This window comes from Drosophila yakuba, chromosome 2R (genome assembly GCF_016746365.2).
Source record: "Drosophila yakuba strain Tai18E2 chromosome 2R, Prin_Dyak_Tai18E2_2.1, whole genome shotgun sequence".
Classification (NCBI taxonomy): domain Eukaryota; kingdom Metazoa; phylum Arthropoda; class Insecta; order Diptera; family Drosophilidae; genus Drosophila; species Drosophila yakuba.
This window is the reverse complement of record NC_052528.2, coordinates 20,310,794-20,333,117: the sequence shown is the minus strand read 5'-3', so window position 1 is coordinate 20,333,117 and position 22,324 is coordinate 20,310,794. Positions and strand designations below refer to the sequence as shown.

At 45.1% G+C, this 22,324-nt stretch overlaps 2 protein-coding genes and 1 long non-coding RNA gene across 4 annotated transcripts in view; 2 read left to right on the top strand and 1 right to left on the bottom strand.

Annotated features, from left to right (window-relative positions):
- The window catches only part of LOC6531571, a 58,076-nt gene extending 47,859 nt beyond the window's left edge, over nucleotides 1-10,217 (top strand). The window contains 5 exon segments of the mRNA XM_039372958.2: nucleotides 2,500-2,715; nucleotides 3,448-3,581; nucleotides 3,744-3,839; nucleotides 4,822-5,016; nucleotides 5,091-10,217. Coding sequence (XP_039228892.1) covers nucleotides 2,500-2,715; nucleotides 3,448-3,581; nucleotides 3,744-3,839; nucleotides 4,822-5,016; nucleotides 5,091-7,592 — 3,143 coding nt within the window. The 3' untranslated portion in view covers nucleotides 7,593-10,217.
- Nucleotides 10,218-10,486: 269 nt separating this feature from the next.
- LOC6531568 lies at nucleotides 10,487-21,828 on the bottom strand. 2 transcript variants are annotated; one of them, XM_002092330.3, is made up of 5 exons: nucleotides 21,204-21,828; nucleotides 14,624-15,033; nucleotides 12,452-12,672; nucleotides 11,472-12,040; nucleotides 10,487-11,232 (listed from the first exon to the last, which is right to left on the bottom strand). In XM_002092330.3, the coding sequence occupies exons 1-5, from the start codon at nucleotides 21,412-21,414 to the stop codon at nucleotides 10,880-10,882; spliced, it is 1,764 nt and encodes a 587-aa protein (XP_002092366.1). In that variant the 5' UTR covers nucleotides 21,415-21,828; the 3' UTR covers nucleotides 10,487-10,879. The 2 variants fall into 2 exon arrangements, with proteins under 2 accessions (XP_002092366.1, XP_015051418.1); XM_015195932.2 differs by having other exon boundaries at nucleotides 11,102-11,232; nucleotides 11,441-12,040.
- LOC120321167 lies at nucleotides 12,679-14,511 on the top strand. Its single transcript, XR_005560755.1, has 2 exons — nucleotides 12,679-14,190; nucleotides 14,242-14,511. It is a non-coding gene; the product is annotated as an uncharacterized LOC120321167 (long non-coding RNA).
- Nucleotides 21,829-22,324: the final 496 nt, after the last annotated feature.

Genomic DNA, 22,324 nt, shown 5'->3' with positions numbered 1-22,324 from the left:
CTTTAACATTGCCACAAAAAGTAACATCTTATACATGTCTTATAAATCTACTTAAAAATACTTCTAAAAAGCAGGAAAATAGTAAATAAAAGTTTACAACTTAAATTAAAAGCTCCTAGCCTTGTTCAGTAAGTTCCAAGCTGATTTGAACTTAAATAGCGCGTAGTCAAATTTACCTTTCACTTATATTTCACTTTTGGTACCGAGTTTGGAGCTTTGTCATTACAGTTACAATGCGCTTCTTGAAGAACAAAACATTTAGACATTAGAGCTGATTGTTACTCTATTTTTTTTGCACTGTATCCCCGCTTCCGGGACTTTGCACACTGCCACTGTTTATGCCGCAGCTCCAGTTCAGGACTACTGTTGCCGTGTAAATTACAAGCCATTGTCAACTTTTGTGCAAAAATTCAACCGCACAACTTGGAAGTGGGGTTTTGGGTGGGGGCAGCTGGTTGCTGGATGCTAGAAGCTGAAAGCTGGAAGCTGCTGCATACAAATGTTGCAGACGGGCCACAAACTTTTTCGCCGAGGCGCGAGTTCATTTGTGCTTAATGTTTGCTGCATTTTTAATGCCACTCGCACAGAGAAAGCGACGCAAGTTTAAAGTCGCGATGCCAACTTTTTGTCTTAGGCCAGAGCTGACTTCTTGTCGATGGGCGGATGGGGCAAAAGGGGAAGATGGGGGGATGGGGCGGATGGCTGGGGACCGAGTTTGGGCCCAAGCCGAACATAATTATGCTAAAAATTGTTATGACACACAATCTTTTTGCGCTTCTTATTTTTCTTTCCGTTTTGGGTCTGCCTTTCGTTTGGCCTTCCCCGGATCCCCACATTCCCCATCCTGGTTGCCCTGCTCAGCTCCAAGCCCCAGCTCCATCCTTGCATGCCTGCCATCTCGTAGTTGCCGGTCGTCCCGGTCGTTCCCTGTGGCAGAAGTTCTAGCGGGGCACTCTGCACTTATTTTGCGAGGATTACGTTTCTGCTCTATTACTTGGGCCAGGGATGCTGGTTATGGTCTTCCTGCGCTCCTGCGCTCCTCCGGTCTTCTTTTGGGCGTCCTCCGGCTTGTTTTGCTTTGCTTTATGCATGAACGCTGTCTTAATGTTTAATATTTTCTTTCGGGCTTCTTGTCTTCTTTTAACTTAATTAGTTTTAATTCACATTTCTCGGCGGCTCAGTCAGCGAGCGTTTGCCTTCGCCAGCGAGGCAGTTAATCGATCGCAAAGCTACTAACCCCACCATCCAGTAATGAGTAACCAGGACTCTAACTACAAGCGTTATATATGGTATATACTTGATACAGCATCAGCGAATCCCAAGTCCGAGACAACGCGACCCTTTGGCGAACCACTGATGCTCCTCAAGAGCCCGGAATCCAATCCGGATGAGTCCAAGGGCAATCGACGCGTTCGCTGAGGACACAGATGAGTGTGGATAATGATGAGAAGGAGAATGATGGTGGCGGATAACATAACGATTTAATTTAATATTGTTCTAGAGCGATTTATGGTTTAAGTTCTTGATTTTATTATACCCTAGACACCTAGCCCAATTGATGTTCTAATTGCAGCACAGTAATTATTATTAAATACTCCACACATAGTTTAATTACCCCATACCTACATATATCTATCTATTTGTCATGTATTTTAGTAAATTTTGGTCCTGCGAATGTGCGTGAGCCAGAGAGCAATGTTAAATGTATATTACGATTAAAGTATTAAGTATTTTCTGATTACAACACAACTATATTATTATATTCTAAATGTTGTACGAATGTTGTAAATACCGCACCGAGCCCACACGTAAACCACAAACGAATGACTATAATAACACGAATAAAAACCAAAACGATATCTGGCCTTCCTTCACTCCGAGGATACACACAATCACAATCATCTGGCACAGGGCGATGGAAACGAGTTTTCTATGATTTTCTATATATGTATAAACATCTATGATTTGTATAGTCAAAATCCAAATTGGCCAACACGAAACACGCACACACCCTCCACACAACCAGCAGTATTCTTACGTTGGCTTTTGATTTTGCGGCAACTGAAACGGGATGAATAGAATGAGTACACTGAAACATACCCAAAACACTCGCTGTCTCTTCCTGAACGTGTCGAATGTTGCTCTGTTGCAAACTTAAAATTTAATTACGAAATTGCATTGATTCTATCGATGTCCTTGCCAACGGCCACTATGTGTTCAACGTCTTTTCAGTTCAGTTTCTAAGTTATTTTGGGTTTTTGTTTAGATCTTTAGATCTGTAGACGCCTAGTTTCCAATATGGAGTTACCAAATGCTTAACAAACGAAATTAAAATCAACAAATTTTTATTCCACATCTTATTGCCATTTTTTTTGCCAACTGTGTATCGTCCGACACACGACAACCAATATGACCATGTACCAAAAAAACAAAAAAACAAAAAAAATCAAAAAAATCAAAAATCCAAATAAACAACTACAACAACAATAACAACAACAGCACCGCACTCACCGCGCCGCCAAAAGTTGAACTTACGCATGAAATCCCTGAGCCTGGACTCACCAGAATCGTCGGAGCTGCACGGCCAGTTTAGGCGTAGGGCCCAACTGCCGGGCACAGGCGCCTCCACATCAGCCGGCTCCGGGTACTACCATGGTGGCTCCGGAGGCCACCTGGAGCACAGCACTCCGCCGTCGAACAACAGCCGTCTGCACTGTAAGTAGCAACCCAGTAAGCGATTCCGGTCCCGGCCCGGTTTGCCGGTCTCGGTTCCGCTGATCCCCGGTTCCTGGTTCCTGGTTCCTGGTCCCCAAACCGAACCCGATAACGAACCTGATTCCGGACACCGACGTACGCTGCACCACTTACCAATCCAACTTGTCCAGCACCACCACTTACCCTTCCACAGCAGGCACCTCTGACGAGTCTCAGTTTTTCTAAGTCTAAACTAGTATGTATGTATGACACCCACAACTACTACTGCCCATCTTAACTGCTTAACTATACTTACAACAATAATTACTTAAATTACTCTACTTACAATTATACTTACTTAAATTACTCTACTTACAACTATACTTACTAAACTTACTATGTAAATACGTTGCCGAAGTACAAGTCGAGTAAAGTAAACATTTGTTGAGTAGTTTCGATTTCGTTCACCTTTTATCTAGTAGTTAAATGCAGCTTTTAGATACATGCCAACCGTAGAGTAACTAACTTCATCTGCCGACACACATCTTCAAACTACCAAGTCCCACACTCCCATCGATCTGCCCATTTAAGCGTATATGTGTATAATTTATGTGTACAATATCTATATCTTCTTTTTCCATGGATATTCTTCTGATTTTTCGTTCATCCACTTGCATTCGATTAACCAAACCAAACCGTTACCACATTGAGCCTGTCCTGGAGCAGGGACTAACGCATCCAAAACCATTACAGCACCATCGAGCCCCTCGCATCCGGGCCGCAAGCTACTGTACGCCACCCGTGGAATGCGTGGTGGCAGCGTCGATCTGCCGGACGAGATGGAGAAGTCACAGTCCTCGGCCAGCACCTCGCCGTGCCTCTCACCCGTAAGACATCCCCAGGTAGACCCCACTCCACTCCTCATACTCCTCATACCGCCACCCCATTGTTCACCTGATTTCGCCTGATCCGCTCGCTTGATTGATTGCACTGTAGTATGGTAGCCATGGTATTAACCCAATCCCAAAACACGCTTCACCTATTTCAAGAAAACCCATCGCCTGCTGCCCACGAATCTGTACGTCATCATCTACAACTTCAAGGCGCGACATGCCGATGAACTGGACCTAAAGGCTGGCTACAAGGTGAGCTTATCATATCCTCCCTATCTACTCCATACACCCACTACATAAATGAATAGAAGAAGTGAATAGAGTATGAATAATAAACAAGGCGCTTTGTTTAATCCGCTAAGCGATGTACTTAGTTTGCACAATGGCTGCCAGGGAAAATGGTTAACTAAATCAGAAAGATATATTCGTACTAGTAACAGTTTGTGTGTTTGTCCAATATGAAAACGAATAACGAACAGCGAACAATGGCAGCGAAAAACTTGTTTATTTGTCATACAATCATACAATCGAGCAGCATATGGAGGAAGCTCGTTTTCCACTGCGTAAACATGGCGAAACAAACAGTGAATAAGAAGAAATAATAATAGTTACCGACTTTTTGTGTACATTCCCTGATTGCGAGTGCCTGCCTGCCTGTCCGCCGCCGGCAAAGTGTTCAATATTTACAGATTAGCTTTTGTTTGGACGGCGTCCTTGTTCGCGAGCTGGTTTTGCATTCCAGCAGGATAGAGTCAAACTTTTGCCTCATTCCCGGGCTTCCGCTGCAAATTCACCACGCGGATCGATAAGAGATTTTTTCCAGCCGCACTTATACTCAATAGTCGAACGCCAAAATATATGATACTTTGAGAATATCTTTATCTTTATGACTAGCCCGAAACTTCACACTTTCACAAACTTTTTTATTACTATTATCTATTAATGATATTCTAGTTTGTGAAAGCAGACTTCCTCTCTCCGACCAACAAAAGCTTATTTATTCCTGAGTCTACCTTACGGCTTATTAGTTTGTTAACCAAGATGTTTCCATTAACATAAGCATACTATTAGAAGCAGCTTAGTCACCTGCGAATACGAGATACTAATGAATATGCCATATCGAGCACCAGCTAATATAATTACCTAATTTATTAGCTTCTAGTAGAGCATGCCATATGAAAATGTTATTGGGCAAACTGCTAATCTTCCGAAACCTCTTACCTCTGGAAACTAGGTGACTGTCATTGACAATTCAGATCCGGACTGGTGGAAGGGAAAAGTTCTGGGACGAGTTGGTTACTTCCCATCCAAGTACTGTGTGCGTCTCAATGCCAACGAGAAGCCACTGCAGGTTACCCACAATCTCCAAGTGTCGGACAGTGAACGTGGCGAGAATCTCACCCTGCTAAGGGACCAGATTGTCATACAGGTAAGACCCATTGCCCCAATCCTCTCTACCTCCCCCAACTGTGTGTTGAACATGTCATCCGTTTACCAAACAAGACCGGCGACGAGGTGAACGGCATGGTGATGATCCGAGCCGCCGAGCACGGGCAGGGCTACTGCCCCATCAAGTATCTGCAGGAGGTGTGACAGCCAGAAGAGGACGAGCCGCCCTCCGACGAGCGGGACAGACCGCACAAGTCGTCCATGCAGACGTCATCGTCGCGAACCGCGGACAAGACCAAGCGTAGGATTAGAATCGTAGTGTCCGAAAACCACAATGTAGCTGCTAGTAGTGTTGCACACGCACCTGCACCCACATCCGCCTTCAACAACACCACCCATCACCAAATTCCGAGGGAATCCGACATCGAGACGAAGCGGCTGAACATCGACTACGGCGATGAGGGCAGCGCCGATTGGGACAAGGACCGCGAGGTGCTCATCCTGTCGGGGAGACGCAACAAGAACGATAAGAACTGGGAGAACTGGGAGCGCATCCGGGAGCAGAAGCTGGAGAAGATGAAGGGCATTTGTTTCGAAAGCTATCGCCAGTCCAAGCGCGACAAGTTACTTCAAGCTAAGCCGCGACCCAAACAACTGGACTCCACCTGGTACACGGATAACATCTACTCGAACCGCTCCGATGACATGGACGAGGACTACGTGCCGGATTGCTTGAAGTACGGACCTTTTCGCACACTCCGGGACATTCACGAGCTGGACGAGAAGAGCGGGGGCACGGAAGAGCGTCGTGTCGAGGGTGAGGGATCACCCGGCTATGGACTGCATCGTTCCAAGAGCTGCAAAGAGTTCCAGTATCCCAAGTCACAGAGTTGGTGCTTCGAGGGCAATGTTTTCGAAGCTGGCGGCGGTGTGGCCAGCGGAAGTGGTAGTTCCAGCGGTGCTCCCCCGCCAACCACCTCCATCCTAAAGAACCGAGCTGGTGTTCCCAAGTCATACTCCTTCAGTGCCACCACCAAGACCATGCCGTTTGACATCATCGACTATGAGCTGCCCCCCGTTTCGAATACGCGACGGGAGAAGAAGGAGGCTCTACGGCGGAACATGAATGCCCTGTGCAGCAGCAGCCTGGATCGTTGTTGCGCCCGGGATCAGTGCACCAGCGCCCGCTGCCTGTTGGAGGACATCTATCCGGGTTCGAGGATGCGGCCGAGGACGGCCGGAGCGGGCAGCAATCGGAATCTGAGTGCGGCGGACTGGCTCTTCGAGGAGCGGGCTGGAAGGCAGCGAACGCCCGCCGCTCCAACGGTTATTTGTTGTTGTTCTGCGGCTGAGGAGTGCTGTTGCCACCGGCAGCGCCAGCAGCAGCCGCCCCTTCCCGCTCGCCCAAGGTCACGACCCCTCTGTCCCGGTCATCATCCGGCCGCCGAGGAGGAGGAGCACATGCACTGCCGCTATGACACCGACCTGGAGCACTTCATACGCGCCGAGCGCGAGCGCCTCATGCTGCAGGATAAGTTCCTGGACGACGACGAGCGGTATCTGGCCGCTGCTCCGGCTCCGCGTAGTCCTGGCAGACGGTATCCGACGGGAAACTATCACCGACCGCCGCGCAGCAAGTCACTGCTGGAGATGCAGCCGCCAACCACGCTGTATGACGAGGATACCTGCTCGGACACCACAGAGATCGATTTGGAGGACTTTAACATCGACCTGGAGAAGTACTGGGAGCAGCTGGACAAGCCGCCCAGTCCCATCAACATGGACATGCGGCGCAACATGCATAGCAGTCTCAAGGTGAAGAACGTGAATGTTCGGTGCTACAACAATGGCCAGCCCATCGATCTGCATGACCGTGAGCATGAGCGGCTGATGATCAAGAAGTCGCTGCTCGAGGGGATGCCCTCGCCACCGCAGCTGGACTCCAGCGAGTCCTCGACCAATGCGGGCGGCTATCCTTTTTTTGACACTGCTCCCGCCATTGCGCCTGTCCCCGCCTTCCACCACCACCAACCAAGCTACGGACAGCCGCCGGGCTATGGCCACAAGGTGTATCCCACGGTGGACACGCTGCCCTCGTACCAGTACAACAACTTCTATCCCGAGCACAGCCATCCGACCGTGGGCAGTGTGCTGACCCAGCAGCCAACGGCTGGCATCCATCATCCATCCGCCGGCGGTCACTCGGCGCTCAGCCTGATCAACAACATATTTTCCATCTACAAGCCCAACAAGTACTCGCCGGAGAACTGCCAGATGAACTACGAAAGCAAGCCGGAACCGTGCAAGAAGATGAATGTGCCCAGTACCCACAGGCCCCTGGGAGCAGCCACGCATCCGTATCCTGCCCACGACTACATGCACTCGTCGATGAAGAGACCACTGCTGGTAAGCGCCGATCAGCCGCACTTTAAGATCATCCCAGAGAAGACTGGCCTGAAGATCTCGCCACTGTTGAGCTACGAGGATTACGGCGGAGGTGGCGAGAAAGCTCACCACAGACTGAGTAGCACGGCAAGGCCTCTGATGCTTCCGCACTGATGGTGCTGGACCTTTCCGTGGTATGGCAATGGCAATGGCAATGGCAACTATTGTTAGTTGGGCTCCACACCCACCCAACTATCCCCAAAAATGAAAGACTCGCGAGCAGCGAACAGCAACCCAAACGCACAAAAACAAAAACTGGGTCCAGCCGAGGAAGAAGAACGTACGTTAACAGAAATCCATCGGAGGAGCATCGGGATCAGGAGGTGGCTATCTAACCAGTATCCTCTACCCCGACACCCTTCACCTTCCACTCCACCAACTCGCCGTCTTCGTCGTCGTCGTCCATCCGCACAATTTGCTTTTGGTTTAGCAGGTCAGGTCAGGTCAGGTGTTCCATCGGAGCATCCTTGACACTCCAGCAACTCCAGCAGAAAACCAGTCGAACAAGAACAGCAACTACAGCCATACCATTGGAAATCAAGAGCACTACAGACAAAGACAACATCAACAGATCTACCAACAGCCACATGTCAGATGGAGGTCAAAGTGCAAGTACTAGTAACGATTTGATCAGCGGGTCGATTAGGATAAGCCCACACGGTCCTCAAAACTGAGACACTGGACACAGACACAGACAAACACACACACACATATGTATACAATCAACGTGCTTTTAATTCGCTTAGAATCGCTATAGAAATCGCGTTGCAGTTCGATTAACCACTAAACAACAGATTCACTAATTTTCGAGCAACTTTTAAGCAATCAAGAGCGTATTCAATAGAACAAAGAGTAAATATAAGAGTTAGGTATTAAGCCGTTCATATTGCGCGTTTCATATTTCAGTATGCGCATATTGTATACCCTTACTCCCTGTAGAAAAAGCTAAACGGATTTTATTAGTACTGAAGATTTGGGATAATACATACAAGTACATACCTGGCCTCGTGTGAGTGTCAGCGAGACTTATTTTGGCCTCAATATATTGCGATAATTTGAGATGCAAATAAAAAACGAAGGCGAACCGAACCGTTTTTATTGTCATCAAATTTTTTCTATTTTTTATACCAAATAACTTTGAATCAACTAAACGGACGGAGTTATTGCTATTGAAATTGCTATATGCTCGATAAGGCTAGAAGGCTAGAAGCTTTTCCCATAAGTTGCGGCTACTAGGAGCGATTATACGAAGGCATGCCTATGCTCTATGCTATTTAGATATATGATTAGGTGCGGTACGGATAGTAGGTGTGCGTTGAGAGAACTCTATGGAAGCGCTTTTTATAAACTAACTAGATTTGTATCGAAATGTGAAACATTGAATATGAATATGAATATGAATATGATAAACATGAATTGTACTTTTATGATGTATGCGTATCCACTGGCCTTATTTATTGAGAAGTAACCAAACAATGAGCTGAACCCCAACACACACAAACAAACACACTTAAAACAAGAGTACACGAATTCCCAGAAAAAGAACTTGAGAATTACAATTGAATTTTCACTAAGATTCAAGCTTAGGGCTTTGCGTTACTTTTGTTAATTGTTTTTTGGCGTCCAATTTTACATGATAACTACTGTAGGAACTCTAGAGAAACAAATCGAAACTATCGAGAGTAGATTTACTATCGAGTATTTTGTAGTGCGTAAGCTAACTAAAACATAAACCAAACCAAATGGAGATAACTTTTTAGCTCAAGACTCCTTGTGCGTGAAGATTTTGAATTTGAATTTATTTTTAACGACTTTTGAATACAAGACGAAACAATGAAGATGACATTTTATCAGAGATAAAATTTTTTTTACCTATTTAACATTTCCTCGAACCACAAACAAACAACTATTTGCTAAGTGTACCCTATGGCCTATGAGTTAGTTATAAGAAAGTGTTTTCCAAGCCCCGCTTAGACCACAACACTAAATGAAAAAAAAGGAATAGAGAAGTCAGGAGACAGGAGAACATGGGGATTTCTGCACAAAACCCAATCTAAGAAATATCCAAACAATGCACCCAAATTAAGTGTACGATATGCATATGTATCGAGTATTTACGATCACGTCTAGGAACTAAGGAAGAATTGTATTGTATTGTAAAATGAATGGAATCGACGAACACGAAAAAACGCCCAAATCTTATGAGTATGTAAGCAAAGCCGAAAACTTGAATTCAAACAGGATAACCGCTTCCGGCGGTCATCTAAACTGCTGAAATTGGCACTTAAGTATTTAGGTATAACACACCGCATATTGTATGTACAACTTAGTAGAATTTTCGACTAAACTAAACTGAACTTGCAAACGTAGCGCGACATTTGTGCAAGTCAAAGGTCCCCGAGTGCTTTTCGAGGGGCCAACTTCACAAGACAGCTTCTGGTTGGTTTTTAGCGTAAGTTTTGTTTCACATATGTATGTATGTACGAGTGGGTGTTGACCAGCATGTCGATGCACCTGGCGCATCTGGCGCACCTGCAGGTAGCTAGCGAATAACATGCATGCATGTAAACAACAGTAACTAGAAAATGGAACAATATAATATCAGTGCAACGTAATATATCAGTTAAAATAACAGAGGCAAACAGAACTCCACTCATTTAGCACTACTACCTGCAATTTGAATGTGAAAAACAACAACACGACCCCCTCTCATCCCAGCCCCGCTTCTCCGACGCGTCCCCATTAATTTACCTGAATTGCAAATAAAAAGATGTTCAATTCGATGTGAAAAAAAAACAACTAGTTGTTCTGTGTTCTCTGTTTTGGTGTGGGTTGGTTTATTTATTCACGCCGCCCCGAAAGTAGGCAGCAAGCTTTACTGTACTCCCGAAATGCACTGAAGAAAAAAGGTATAAACACGAGCTTCAGATCTTCAATAAAAAGGATGTCTTTTTTATAAGAATTATAATTATCAATTTGAATTTGTTCTACATTTAGGATTTTCATATTTATATATCATGTTCCCTGTATCCCCACATTTCGCCAAGTACATGGTTCGCAGCCGCTACTTACACACATTGCTTTTTATTCAGTTTTAAATTTATATCACATTAAATTTTAAATTAACAGAATTACAAATGTTAGTCGATTCGTCAGTTAATTCTGCTGCAGCTGCAGTTCTTCATTTACAATCATCATAATTATTACATTTTCAATTATCGGAAGCTAATTGGTTCTGCCGTCTGGCAAAGGCGTCAGCGGCGTTGACAGGACGGCTGGGGATGGTATCTCGTTAATCGTTAGCATACACATACATAGTCAAACATTTAACATAAAGTCACACTTAAAGCTATCACTAAATTGGTTAAAAGCTAATTGCATCAGAGTCAGTCAGAGAGATGTTGGGACCTTATGATCTACGTTTTCCAGGTGCGACACCTTCTTGTCAGGCTTACGGGCTAGTTCGTTGGCTGTTCCTGTTGCTGCTGATGTTGCTGCGCGGATTCGCTGGGAGTGGATCCTGCCAGAGCAGTTGCTGCTACGGCTGTTGCAGCTGCAGCTGTTGCTGCTGCGGCCGCCGCTGCTGCAGCAGCTGCTGTTGTGCTGGCCGCCGTCGCATCCAGGTTCAGTGTGGTGCTACTGGCTGCCTTCTGGTTGGGAAAGAGCACCGAGTAGGCCGGCGGCGGATCCAGCTCCTCATAGTTGGGCGGCGAGGTGGCTCCCAGGTGGTCCCCGCCACCATTTCCTCCTCCATTGGCAGCGGCCAGCGCCGCCTCCCGCTCGTTGTTGACCGCATGCTGCGATGCGGAGGCTGCAAGGGAACGGATGGATTCAATGTGAGAGCTCAAGCGACAACACAGAACTGGGGATTGGGTTTTTGTTTAGTTTGGATTTGGATTGTGAAAGTGTTAGTCACAGTCAGAGCACAGCACGTGAGTCGTAGGTTCGGTTTATGATGTGCGGGGAAGAGAACAATGGGGAAACTCGCATAAATACATCGCCAAATGACAGTGGCTTACTTTGACTAGACTATGGTGCAATTTAACGTACCCCAGAGGCCGCAGATGAGCAGTGCCCCGCCGCACAGGAGCATGCCGAGCATCAGGTAGCCCCACGGGCCGTACTTCGATAGGTCCGAGTGCAGGCCGGAGCGCGTCGAGTTCCGGCGGGTGAAGCCGCTGCCGGCTCCAGTGCCCACTCCCATTTCAGCCGTATCGTTTTCCGGCCTCTGCAGATCCCCCTCCGTGACCAGGCTGGGCCCAATGGAGTTCGGTGACCCATCGCCTCCGGGCTTCTTCATATCTTTGGTGTGCACTTTGCGCAGCGTGGTCGTCGTGGTGACCGTCGAGTTGTCCAAACTCCCGGCTCCGTCGCTCCCATTGCGCGGCAGATCCTCCGGTGCGGTTGGGGCATCGTTGGCGAACAGGTTGCGGAACACTTCCAGGGCAAACTGCTCGAAGAGATCCGACTCCAGGCCGGCGGCCAGTTTGCCGGCTCCCGGGCGACGTTGCTTCGAGCACAGCTCGTAGTCCTCATCGCTGTCGTACTCGTTGCTGTACGGACAATGGCGGATCCCGTCGCAGGCCAGCTCCTTGGAGATGCACAGGATGGGCTCATCACTGAAATTACAAATTTTGTTAATTTTGTTATGATAAATAAACTAGTTTTAGTGCTCCTCAAGCAACTACTTAAAAAGCTGCTTCTGTGTAAAATATAAAAATATTTTTAAATAAAAAGTAACTGGCAATTTACATTGAATTTTGTTGTTTTGCTTAACAAAGATTTAATCTCAAAACTTTAGTCTAACTGCCTACTTTCGGGCTGTGAATTGTTATATGTTTTACCTTTAAGTGCCATTTAACTTCATAAAGTCGTAACTTACAAACATTAAGATAACTTCAAATGTAAACGCATATCGCATATTTAATTTAAATAAATTCAATATCAGCTTAGTCAGCGGAACTGTAACATTAAGTGGCCCAAAACGAACATAAGTCTAGTTGGGAATAGACGCGTGTAATCCGACTCACCCGATCTTCAAGCACTGGTGCTTGCTGCCATCCTTGCACTGCTCGCCCTTGCCCAGCACAGTGACCATCAGCTTGGAGCGCAGGGCGTGCTGGCCATGCTCCCAGACGATCTTGACGCGGCCGTGGAAGAGCCGCACCGGGTCCTCCATCTCGGAGGCGGTGTCCTCCAGCTGGCAGGGATCCACTCGCCACTGGGCCGTGTGCGGGTCCAGCGAGCTAAACTGTTGGGGTGAAGGCAAATAGAACCTTTTAATTATGGGTGGCTGGCTAAAAGCGTGGCCTAAGTGCGTACTGAATATTTGCCGCGAAACGTGCGAGCAAACAGTTTACACGATCGAAATGCTAATCGCTTAAATTCTACTCCCTTCCCCCGGCCACGCCCACGACTCGTTGACGTGACTTGAATGGCCAAGTTCAACAGAACGATCAAAAATCAACGATCAAAACTGCGAATGCAAACACACATAATGCAAAATTAAATATTTACGCTGGAAAAATACGAAAAACAAAAAGCTGTGAAAGCCACGCCAGAAACGATAACTACGCTTCGCCTGAGAATCGTGGGGTTTATAAAAATAAATCCATTAATATCGGCGCCATTTCACGTGCAGAGCGTTGATATGCCATCAACATATGCGTATATACATACATATATATATATATACAGATATTATAGTAAATGGATAGGGGTTCAGGCTGCTTTGTACTCTCAGGTTCAATAAGTGCGACGACTTTTGTTGGTTGGTACTACTGTACACTCGTAGTAAACAACAATTAGCCAGGGGAGTGTCCGCAGCGACAACGGTTAAACCAGTTTTCCCTGTGATAAACACTAGATTACTAGATTTTCCAGTCAGCTCATTAGGAAGACGATTCTGCCTGTAATTATGCGGCCCAACCATTTGCACATCTCACCTATTCTGCGATGACGGAACAAAGAAACGCTCTATTCTGGACATGCAAATGTGGACATGCGTCCACTCCCTCGAGTCGCCAACCCATATCCATTGGTTTTCAGTAGCATAGTTCGCCTTTATGGCGACGCCAACTGTCAGTCACTCAGTCAGGCATTCAGTCAGTCAGTCCAAGTCGACGGATTTATGGCGACGCGACGCATCAGTAACCGAAAGTGTTGCTCTGGGACTGTGGTTTCAATTGCTTCTGCTGCTGCTGTTGCTTTCCTGGCCAAAAGCTGCAAACGTGTTTCAAATACCTAAAACACCAAACAACCAAAAACAGAGCTACAAAAAAAAAAAAAGGCCCAGCAAAATGGTAGAAATTTTCGCGCTTATGCAAATACCGAAACTTTTCTGGTTTTTGACTGGGAGTTTTTGGCGCCGCAGAAAGTGAAACATTCGCAACCAGCTGGAGTTCAATGTCAGTGAACAATGCCTTAATGGAAAGTTTCTTATTTAATCGAGCACAGAACACCTTGACAATGTCAACTGATCAGCTGACGAATTACGCTTGGCTTCGCATGAGACCTGCCGGTAATTGGAGACAATTTCAGATGTCAAACTGTCTCATCGGAAAGCCACAAAAAAGTAACAATGTCAATCGAGAACTTAAACGTATACGCTCAATAAGTCCGCTTATGAGAACGACTTGTAATGCAGCCTGCCAAACTTAATCTATTTGACAATGGGAATGGGAATCGGAATTGGCAGCAATTTTGAAAAAATCGTGATATATTCTATGCTTTGTGGAATAAATTTGAGCAAATATAGCAGTGACATAAAGTAATTACCGATGAAGTCATAATGGTTCTGATTTCATTTCTTACATTCTAGGTATAGGAGAATCCCAAGCTGCGGAAAAAAACTAGCTACTTGCTCTTGAACCCAGCTATTTGAACTTCTTGATCCGATTCTCACACTTGAGCGCTGCGCATGCGCACTCAAGTGGTATATTTTTAAGGCAGATGAATGCGATCAAAGAAACTGGCAAATAATTCGTGCGGAAGGTGCAGAAAATGGCGAGCTCACACTAATCAGCGAAAAAGAGTACACTTGGCAAAATAAACTAAATAAAGAATTACAATCAATACGTCTACATTACAATACCGAAACTATCGAGAATTCATATATGCTAGACCGCCTAGTATTTTTTCAAGTGTGCGTAATCAGCGGCAACCTTGCCACCACAAATGGGCACTAAGGTGAGTTCACTTACTATGTTCAGAGGGCAGGTGCGTCCCACAACCCGCGAAGGCGTCGATGAGGCGATGACCCTCGTCGCATTAAGCGGCTCTAAGGACTCCACAATTCCACCGGACTTGGCAGTGCGCCGGAGTTTGGACGAGTTGTTGCCTCCGACTGCGGCAGCCATGATGTTCGTGGGCGTGCTCCTGGTGGTGGCCGCATCCAGCGGCTGGCCGTGCGGCAATTTGGGCAGGATGAGGCGGACTATGAAGCCATAGTTGGGCGGGGCGCTCAGGATGCGGGAACAGGAGGCGTGCTCGGCGCCATAGAGTCCCGGCTTCAGTTCGATGATGAGACTAGATTCTTTGCCATCGCTCTCGATGAAATGCTCGTGCTGAGCGCTGCATAGTGGCTTGAAAGTGGGATGGGACAGCAGGTCGCCTGCAAAGGGAGAGTTTCGAATGGGATCAGTATGTGGAGTAGATGCCTTGGGCATAAATTGACACGGCTCTGTTAATTTCTACATCAAATGGGCCTTTCTGATGGATGGTCAGCGCTTTGCGATCGTTTGTATGCGAAATCCATCAGCCCAACTAAGCGCATTGCATGCAGACGAGGTTCGCGAGTTGTCAATCAATAAATAACTCACAGCTTGGCAAATAAAAATAGCTAATTAAAACAAAAAGAAACCCACAACTGCTGCTGTGACAACTCTAAAAATAAAACTTTTGTGTGAATTGGCGGGGAAATGGATGGGTCTCCAATTTCGGGTGATGAAACCAAGCCAAAGCAAACACAGTTTGGAAATTCAATTAATAATTGAATAACTACGCTTACCTAAAAACACAGAGCCAGAGAGCCTCTCGTCGTCTGTTCAATTATTTTGCACTCGATCACGAACTTTGCGGCGCAAAGGTTAAAGATTCATACAAGCACTATTAAGTACTTCAATTAATAAAATACAAATACTTGTGCACAAGCGCATGGCTGTGGAACCAACCAACCAACTGGCGTGTAGGAAAACTACTTTTGCATTGTGCTGGGAGGTAGTCATATTCACACACATCCATATTCTGGGTCACTGACTGCACCACATACGCGTGTGTACGAGTATATACCATTATTATTATTATATTATTACCCGAGCTGTTGCTGCAACCGACTTATTGTTTGTTGTTTTGCAGCCGCCCTCGCTCTTTTTTCCACTGGAATTGCTGCAATTGCCACACAGCTCTTGCGAACTATTAAACATTTTATTAAACAATTTGCATTTGCTCCATGCACCCAAGTCCGAGTATGATTACTCGTGTGAGCCTGTGCGAGTGCAATTTACCGGCTAATTTCCATTTCGAACTTGACATTAATAGCCAAGCGGCTCGAGCTGTCCACACGTGCTAGACTTTCAATCATCATTTCGGCACAAATGCAAATGCACCCATTAAAACTGGGCTAATGACAGGCTTTCGTCAGTTTTATGGCCCAATTATGATTGATTTGGGTAATCGATTCAGAAATTGTTCTAGGGAAAGTCAAACAAGTAGCACTTATTCAGCTTTCCCACACAATATCTTCAATTAGGCGCAATTGTAATAGAATGAAAAGCCATTAGCACTGTAATACAATGAATTCCATACAGTTAAGTAATGATTAAGGCCCACTTGATGGCCAGCCGAATGTTCTAAAGCGCCAGTGTAAATGCTAATTGGGTTAAAAGTGCACCAGCACTCCCAGCCAAATAAGCACATGTATACACAAGTTTTGTTCGTTTTATTTGGGGTTAATGCGGCGAGTTCATAGAGAAATGGGTTTACGATCCGGGCAACCAGCCAAGCGGGCAAAGAAAGAAAGGGCCGACAGTTCCACCCAATTTTTTCACTAAATAAGCCGTTAATAATTTGTCTACGTTTTCAGAGCAGAACCGAGTGTTACTCACTTTTTTGGGAAAGCAGATCGCTTTCCCGGGGAAAGTCGAGTTCAGGCAAGTTAAGGGGGCTAACCAAAATTGTCCGTTAAGCTTGTACCTATTGCCCAAATGGCTCCAACATTTTCGTTTTGGGCAAGGTCAGGTTAAGCGACTCGATTACACAGATAAACATCAAGACAAACAGCTAACAAACCAGCCAGCAAACTCACAGACAAACATGGAAAACACTTAGCAGCCAACTGTGGAGCACTGAGGAAAATTGTTCGCTTACAAAATTCTCTCGAACAAGAAAATTCAATGTGCTTGGTAGTGAAATCATAAACTTTCGTAATGTTGCCTTACAAGAAAAAGACTCATGACTTGATAGCATATAGTTTACGATATATTTTAGCTAGTATTTAGAACTACTATTTCTGTAGCTACTGTAATACTTTTTCAGTGTACTTCTATATATCTGCCAATATCTCGCGATGTGTATCTTTGGCTCTTAGTGTGCGTGTGTATCTGTGTGTAGGTCAAGCAGCGGCAGCCACTTGAATTTGAAAAGGGCACATTAAAATGCGTTGTCAATGCCGATCCACAAGTTATAGTGCTATATACAGTCCCCCATGTCGAGTGGGCCAGTTTCGAGTTGTTGTTGCCGCCGTTGTTTGGACTCAGATTCAGATTCAGATGCGGATTTAGACAAAAACGGAACTTGGCCAAGAGCAAACTGCAACTGCTCGTGCAGAGATTGTCAAGCGGTTAGAGGGTTTCATGTTATTTTTCTCTGCTTTTCTTTTTTTTTTGAGTTTTTGAGTTCTGTTTCTCGAGTGGCGACTGAGCATAATAAATTCTGTGGCTGCCACGCGATGCGGACGCGTGTTGCATGCTGGATGGATGGATGGATGGATGGATGCTGGATGCTGGATCCTGTGTTCTGGCCTCTGCTCACTCGTCATAATTACGCCCGGCTGCCTGCGGAAGGGGGCGGTGAAGAAAGGGGGGCGGAACAGTAAAAGCGCACGATGGAGAGACACTCGAAAAAAAGTTGTTGTTAAAAATTACACAACACTCGGGCACACAAACGGCAGGCATACAAACATACATACATATAAACATACATACACACATGCGGAGTGAGCGCCACTCGACGCACAAACAAAAACAAACAAAAACAGTCTGCAAGTGCAGTTTGTTACACTCTTCTCCACGGGGGGCTGCCATAAACCCACAAGCCCTTCATCGAACTTGTTAAGTTTCACAATCGAATTACTGAATCGATAAGTTATCTGCAAGGCAAGCGGAATGATTTATATATTCTATAGTCCCTGTAGGGTTTCCCAAGACAGGCATGCTTCGGAAAGTCTTTGTTTTCGAAAGAATGCCAGTTAGTTAATACAATAACATTTTGATATTTACTTATCAATTTATTGTGACTACATTTCATATACCTTACTGATACCAAAGTGTCTTAATTTGTCTCTAGTCAAGTGGCAGCATCAAATCTGCTATCAAATCTACTATTAAACACTTCTACCCTTTCCCTTTTCCTTATAGATAATAATAACAGTTTGGGAACAGACCATTTCCACATTTTATAGAGCATTAGATTTTCTGCCATTGCCGCTCATCATTCCGTTTCCTTTATTTTTTTTGTGAAACAGCTGAAATTGGGTCAACTATCAAAGTCAGAATGGCAAGGGTTAAGTGCTTGTCCCTCCTCTATCTCTGTCTCTGTCGCTGTCTCTGGCGCTATCTCTTTTCGTGTCTGTGCCTCTCTATCTGGCCTTGCAGCTTTCCCGCTCTCCAGCTTTCTTCTCCCGCTTTTCACGCCACCCCCACCCCCACTTTACCCACCTTCCCCACCAAAGTGCGACCGACTTTGGACAGCGCGCTACATTTCCCGTTGGCCAATTTTCCTAATAGGTGAAGCGAATGTGTCATCATGTTGCTGTTGTTGTTGTTGCTGCTGTTGTTGCTGCTGCTTCTGTTGACCACCGTCGTTGTTGTCGTTGTAATTTGTCTGTTTGCACAGCTAAAGAACGACAAAATAAATAAATTGTACAATAAACAAGAACTCAGGCAACTCGAATGGCCAAGGAACTGGTCATTTGTTGCTGCAGCTGCTGCATGTTGCTGCTGCTCCTACTGCTGCTGCTGTTGCGTGCAACACATTGGCAGACCTAACGGCAACTGTTGCTGCTTAGCTGGCCAAGCAGTCAGCGGAATGGCGGCGGGTCGAGGCGGTAGCCAGTTGAACATGACTTCTAATGGCCACATACATAAATCAAAGCCCCATTTTCAGTACTTGGCAGAAAAAACAGTATTGAAACTGTTGAGAGAATAAATGCACAAACGCCCGAATTTGCCATTGCTACGCTAGTCGAGTGCCAGCTATTTTCCAATCGCTCTTTTTTTTTTGTTTTTTATGAACAATTTGCATTTTAATTAAGCGAAGGCAGATGCTTTATCGCTGTCGCTCTGGCAAAAAGTTTGAATTGGAATTGTAAAATGTAGAATGGTTGGGTGGGCGTGGCGCAGTGCCACCTAATTGAACCCAGATGACTTTTCGAGTCGCGCAGCAGGCAGCTTCTATCCACAGCAGCCATATAAGCCAAGACTTTGGGGGAACTTCTCCAATCCAATCCGCAGATGGCTGCTGGCAACATATGTTAATTCTACTTGATATTCACAACAGCAACGGCAAAACAGAACTGGAAACCAGTTTGCAAACATGTACATGGCTAAATATACATATGAATGTTTATGACTGGATAAATAACGCTCTTCGACTCCGGCGGCTTGTTGTGCTAGCCAAAAAAAAAGTTGGAATAGCGTAAACACTATTCCAGATCAAGATTCGGTGTTAGATTTCGATTTAGATTCGGGGGAGAAACTCGTGTCTGCGCACTGCACCAAATTATTGGTGCTCATGCTCATAATGCTCATAAATTGGCAACCGATAAAATGTATAAACACTTCGAAACAGAAAAATATATTGCTTGAACTTGATCTTCTGGTTTTCTTATAATCAGGCAGCATTTAAGCGAAATATTACAGGGAAGAAAAAAATCTGATCGTTTAAAATACTGTTCCTAAGACTCGGTTTCTATCACTTCATTCTGACTTATCACTTCTGTTATTATTATCATTAAGGATGTATCTTTGATCTTAGTTCCCATTTTAGTTGATCTAGTTTCGCACTGATGCAAACTTTCCATCTGAAGAGGTCAATGGAACACTGGCCCTGGCTGGGATCTCAGTGAGAATCAGCAACCATTAACATTTAAGTTAACCCCTTGTTGCAACGCCGGCAATCCAGACTCGTAGTTTGCCAATCTGCCTCTTTGTTCGAGCCTTAACTGTATTTCAATGACAATGAGGTCGTCTGGCGGTTGGGTTGCGTTTTCTTATTTTCCGTTCTCCGATCTCCGCTTTGTGCTTTTTCAGTTTTCTGTTTCTGTTTCAAGTTTTACTAAAAATAAAGAGTATTTTCTTTTATTTGCATTACATTGTTTTTCAACTTTTAATTTCATGCCGCAAAACTTCCGCGTGATATATTTACGCCCTCTAGCCGCGTTTTCTTCTTTTAAAGCAACCCGTGCCAAAAATGATTCACGAAACTTCACGCTTATCAGTAGGCTTTGGTGACTAGCAATCGAATTTGGCCTTTCGGCTTAAATTAAAGCCAAATCATTTTCGATGTGCCATGTGCACGGCGGGATCGGTCAAATGCGGTTAAGATCGAGTGAGTGGGGGAATTGCCAACCGGTTTCCCAAACAGAAAAAGCACAAATAATCGGTGATAAAATTAAAAGCACACACAACAAATGACAGTGGTTCACAACGCGCTTATTCTAAAGCCGCGGATATGGGATGGGTGACTGAAAAAGTGGCCATAATAGCAGAGATTAGAAAGGCAGTGGTTAACTACAGTCAATACTCGAGAACGGAAACTACGGATCGGTGGTTGTGAGCAGTTTGGTTTGGGTGACTCCCAAAACTCAAGAGCAACGTTAACTCTTAGCATTTAGTGTTGTTAGCCAAATTTCAGGTTTTGAACAGCTTAAAAAGTTGTTATTTTTCAAGATCGATTCTTGTAACTACAGTAAAAGTTTTATAATTTGGAGATTAGAGCAAGAATAAGTGTATCACTTAATATATAATAATGTATCACTTAAAATGCAATTGGTAATATGAACAGAATTAAAGTAAAAATGTTCCAATTTCATGTCATGATCAATAGTTTCTAAGAAATTCGATCATAGCCATGTACTTCCTATGAATAGAATACCTATTACCCATTTACTTTCTCGAAATTACCGTTAATTTGAGGAAAGTCCCCACTTAAGATGTTCGACAGTAAAGCGAGAAGTGAAATCCAAGTCTTGAAATCTTGTGAGCGTGGGGGAGTACCTCTTTTGGTCAGATCTTGGAACCCGATACTTTGCACCGATTCTTCGAATCCGGTAATTATTAAAGCGACGAGCACTTGCGTTTCCTCAAGTACTCGGTTTCCCCCATGCTCCAATCCTCCCATTATGTAGCCCATCCTACCATCTTCAATCCTCCCACCCTTTCACCATTTCCACTTCTTTTCTTCACACCGTTTGCACACAATGCAGCGCAGTGGCGCCTGATTAAGTCCCCCCACCACTCCAAATTTCCCATGCACATTTTTATCCATTCTTTTTTCGCAACTAACCGAATACCGCTGCACTTTGGACCATGGCGGCGCTGGCGGCCAACAGAGTGATCAACGCCCACGCGCAGTAAATGTGCAGAATCCGCGGGCTGTTGCGTCGATGTTGCTGCAGTTGTTGCAGTTGCTGCTGCTGCGCATGCGCCTCATGTTGCTGTGGTTTTTGCTTCTGTTGTTGTTGTTGGGCGCAGTGGACGCAGGCGGTGGTCGCCATGTTGCTCTGTTTTTTTTTTTATTTATAGCTGTTTTTCAGTATATTTTTGTCGTATTTGCGTTTTAAAACGGCTTCTCCTAGCCGCCGATCGTCGTTTGGCTTTGCGTTTTGCCTTTACTATCCAATTTCACTCGGCGTCGGGCACTTAAACAGTTGCTTTTTGCGATATTGACGATTGAAATTGCGCAATCTAAAACTAGTTCGCCTAGGATCAAGATCCGTTAATCGCGGTGTCTCACTCGCGCGCCCTTTTTTGGGGGGGTTTTTTGGATAAACAAGGAGCCAAGTTTTCTGCGCCGCCCTCGGCTTCAGCGACTGGGGGGGCCGAAGACTTGGAACGCTGCTCTTTTCTCTCGCTTTGCGCCGCTGCTCGAACTCGCGAACCTGTTGCGACGACCGATCGAATTGAACTGAGCGCAGCTTTAGGCTTCAACGGCGACGTCGACGCCGCTGCCGCCGCAGAAAGCGCGGCGATCTCTTCCAGTCTCAGAGAGTCCCAAGCGCGGAAGCCCAAACTTACGCTCTTTCCAGAGAGAGCTCGGCTCAAAATAGTGACAAACTCACTTAAAAAAAAATATGTATCTGTAATCAAATATGTGAAATTAGTAATATTTTAATAAAATTTTGAAAACCAATTAATCTTAGGTGACTAATACGCAATAGGGATTTACAATTTACAACATTTCAAATTTAATATATGTATGTAAGTTTATAAATGCGTGTATAAAAATCCTTCCGTTCCTTTGCTGTATTGGAACGGTTCAACAAGGTTTTCATATGTGTATGGTTTTGTATCAGTTACTTTATTTTACGTTATTTAGTTTACGTTTTTTTTTTTTAACGTTTTAACCTTTTAGATCATAGATCATTCTAGTGGCAATATATATTCTAGACTGCATACAGTCCTTGA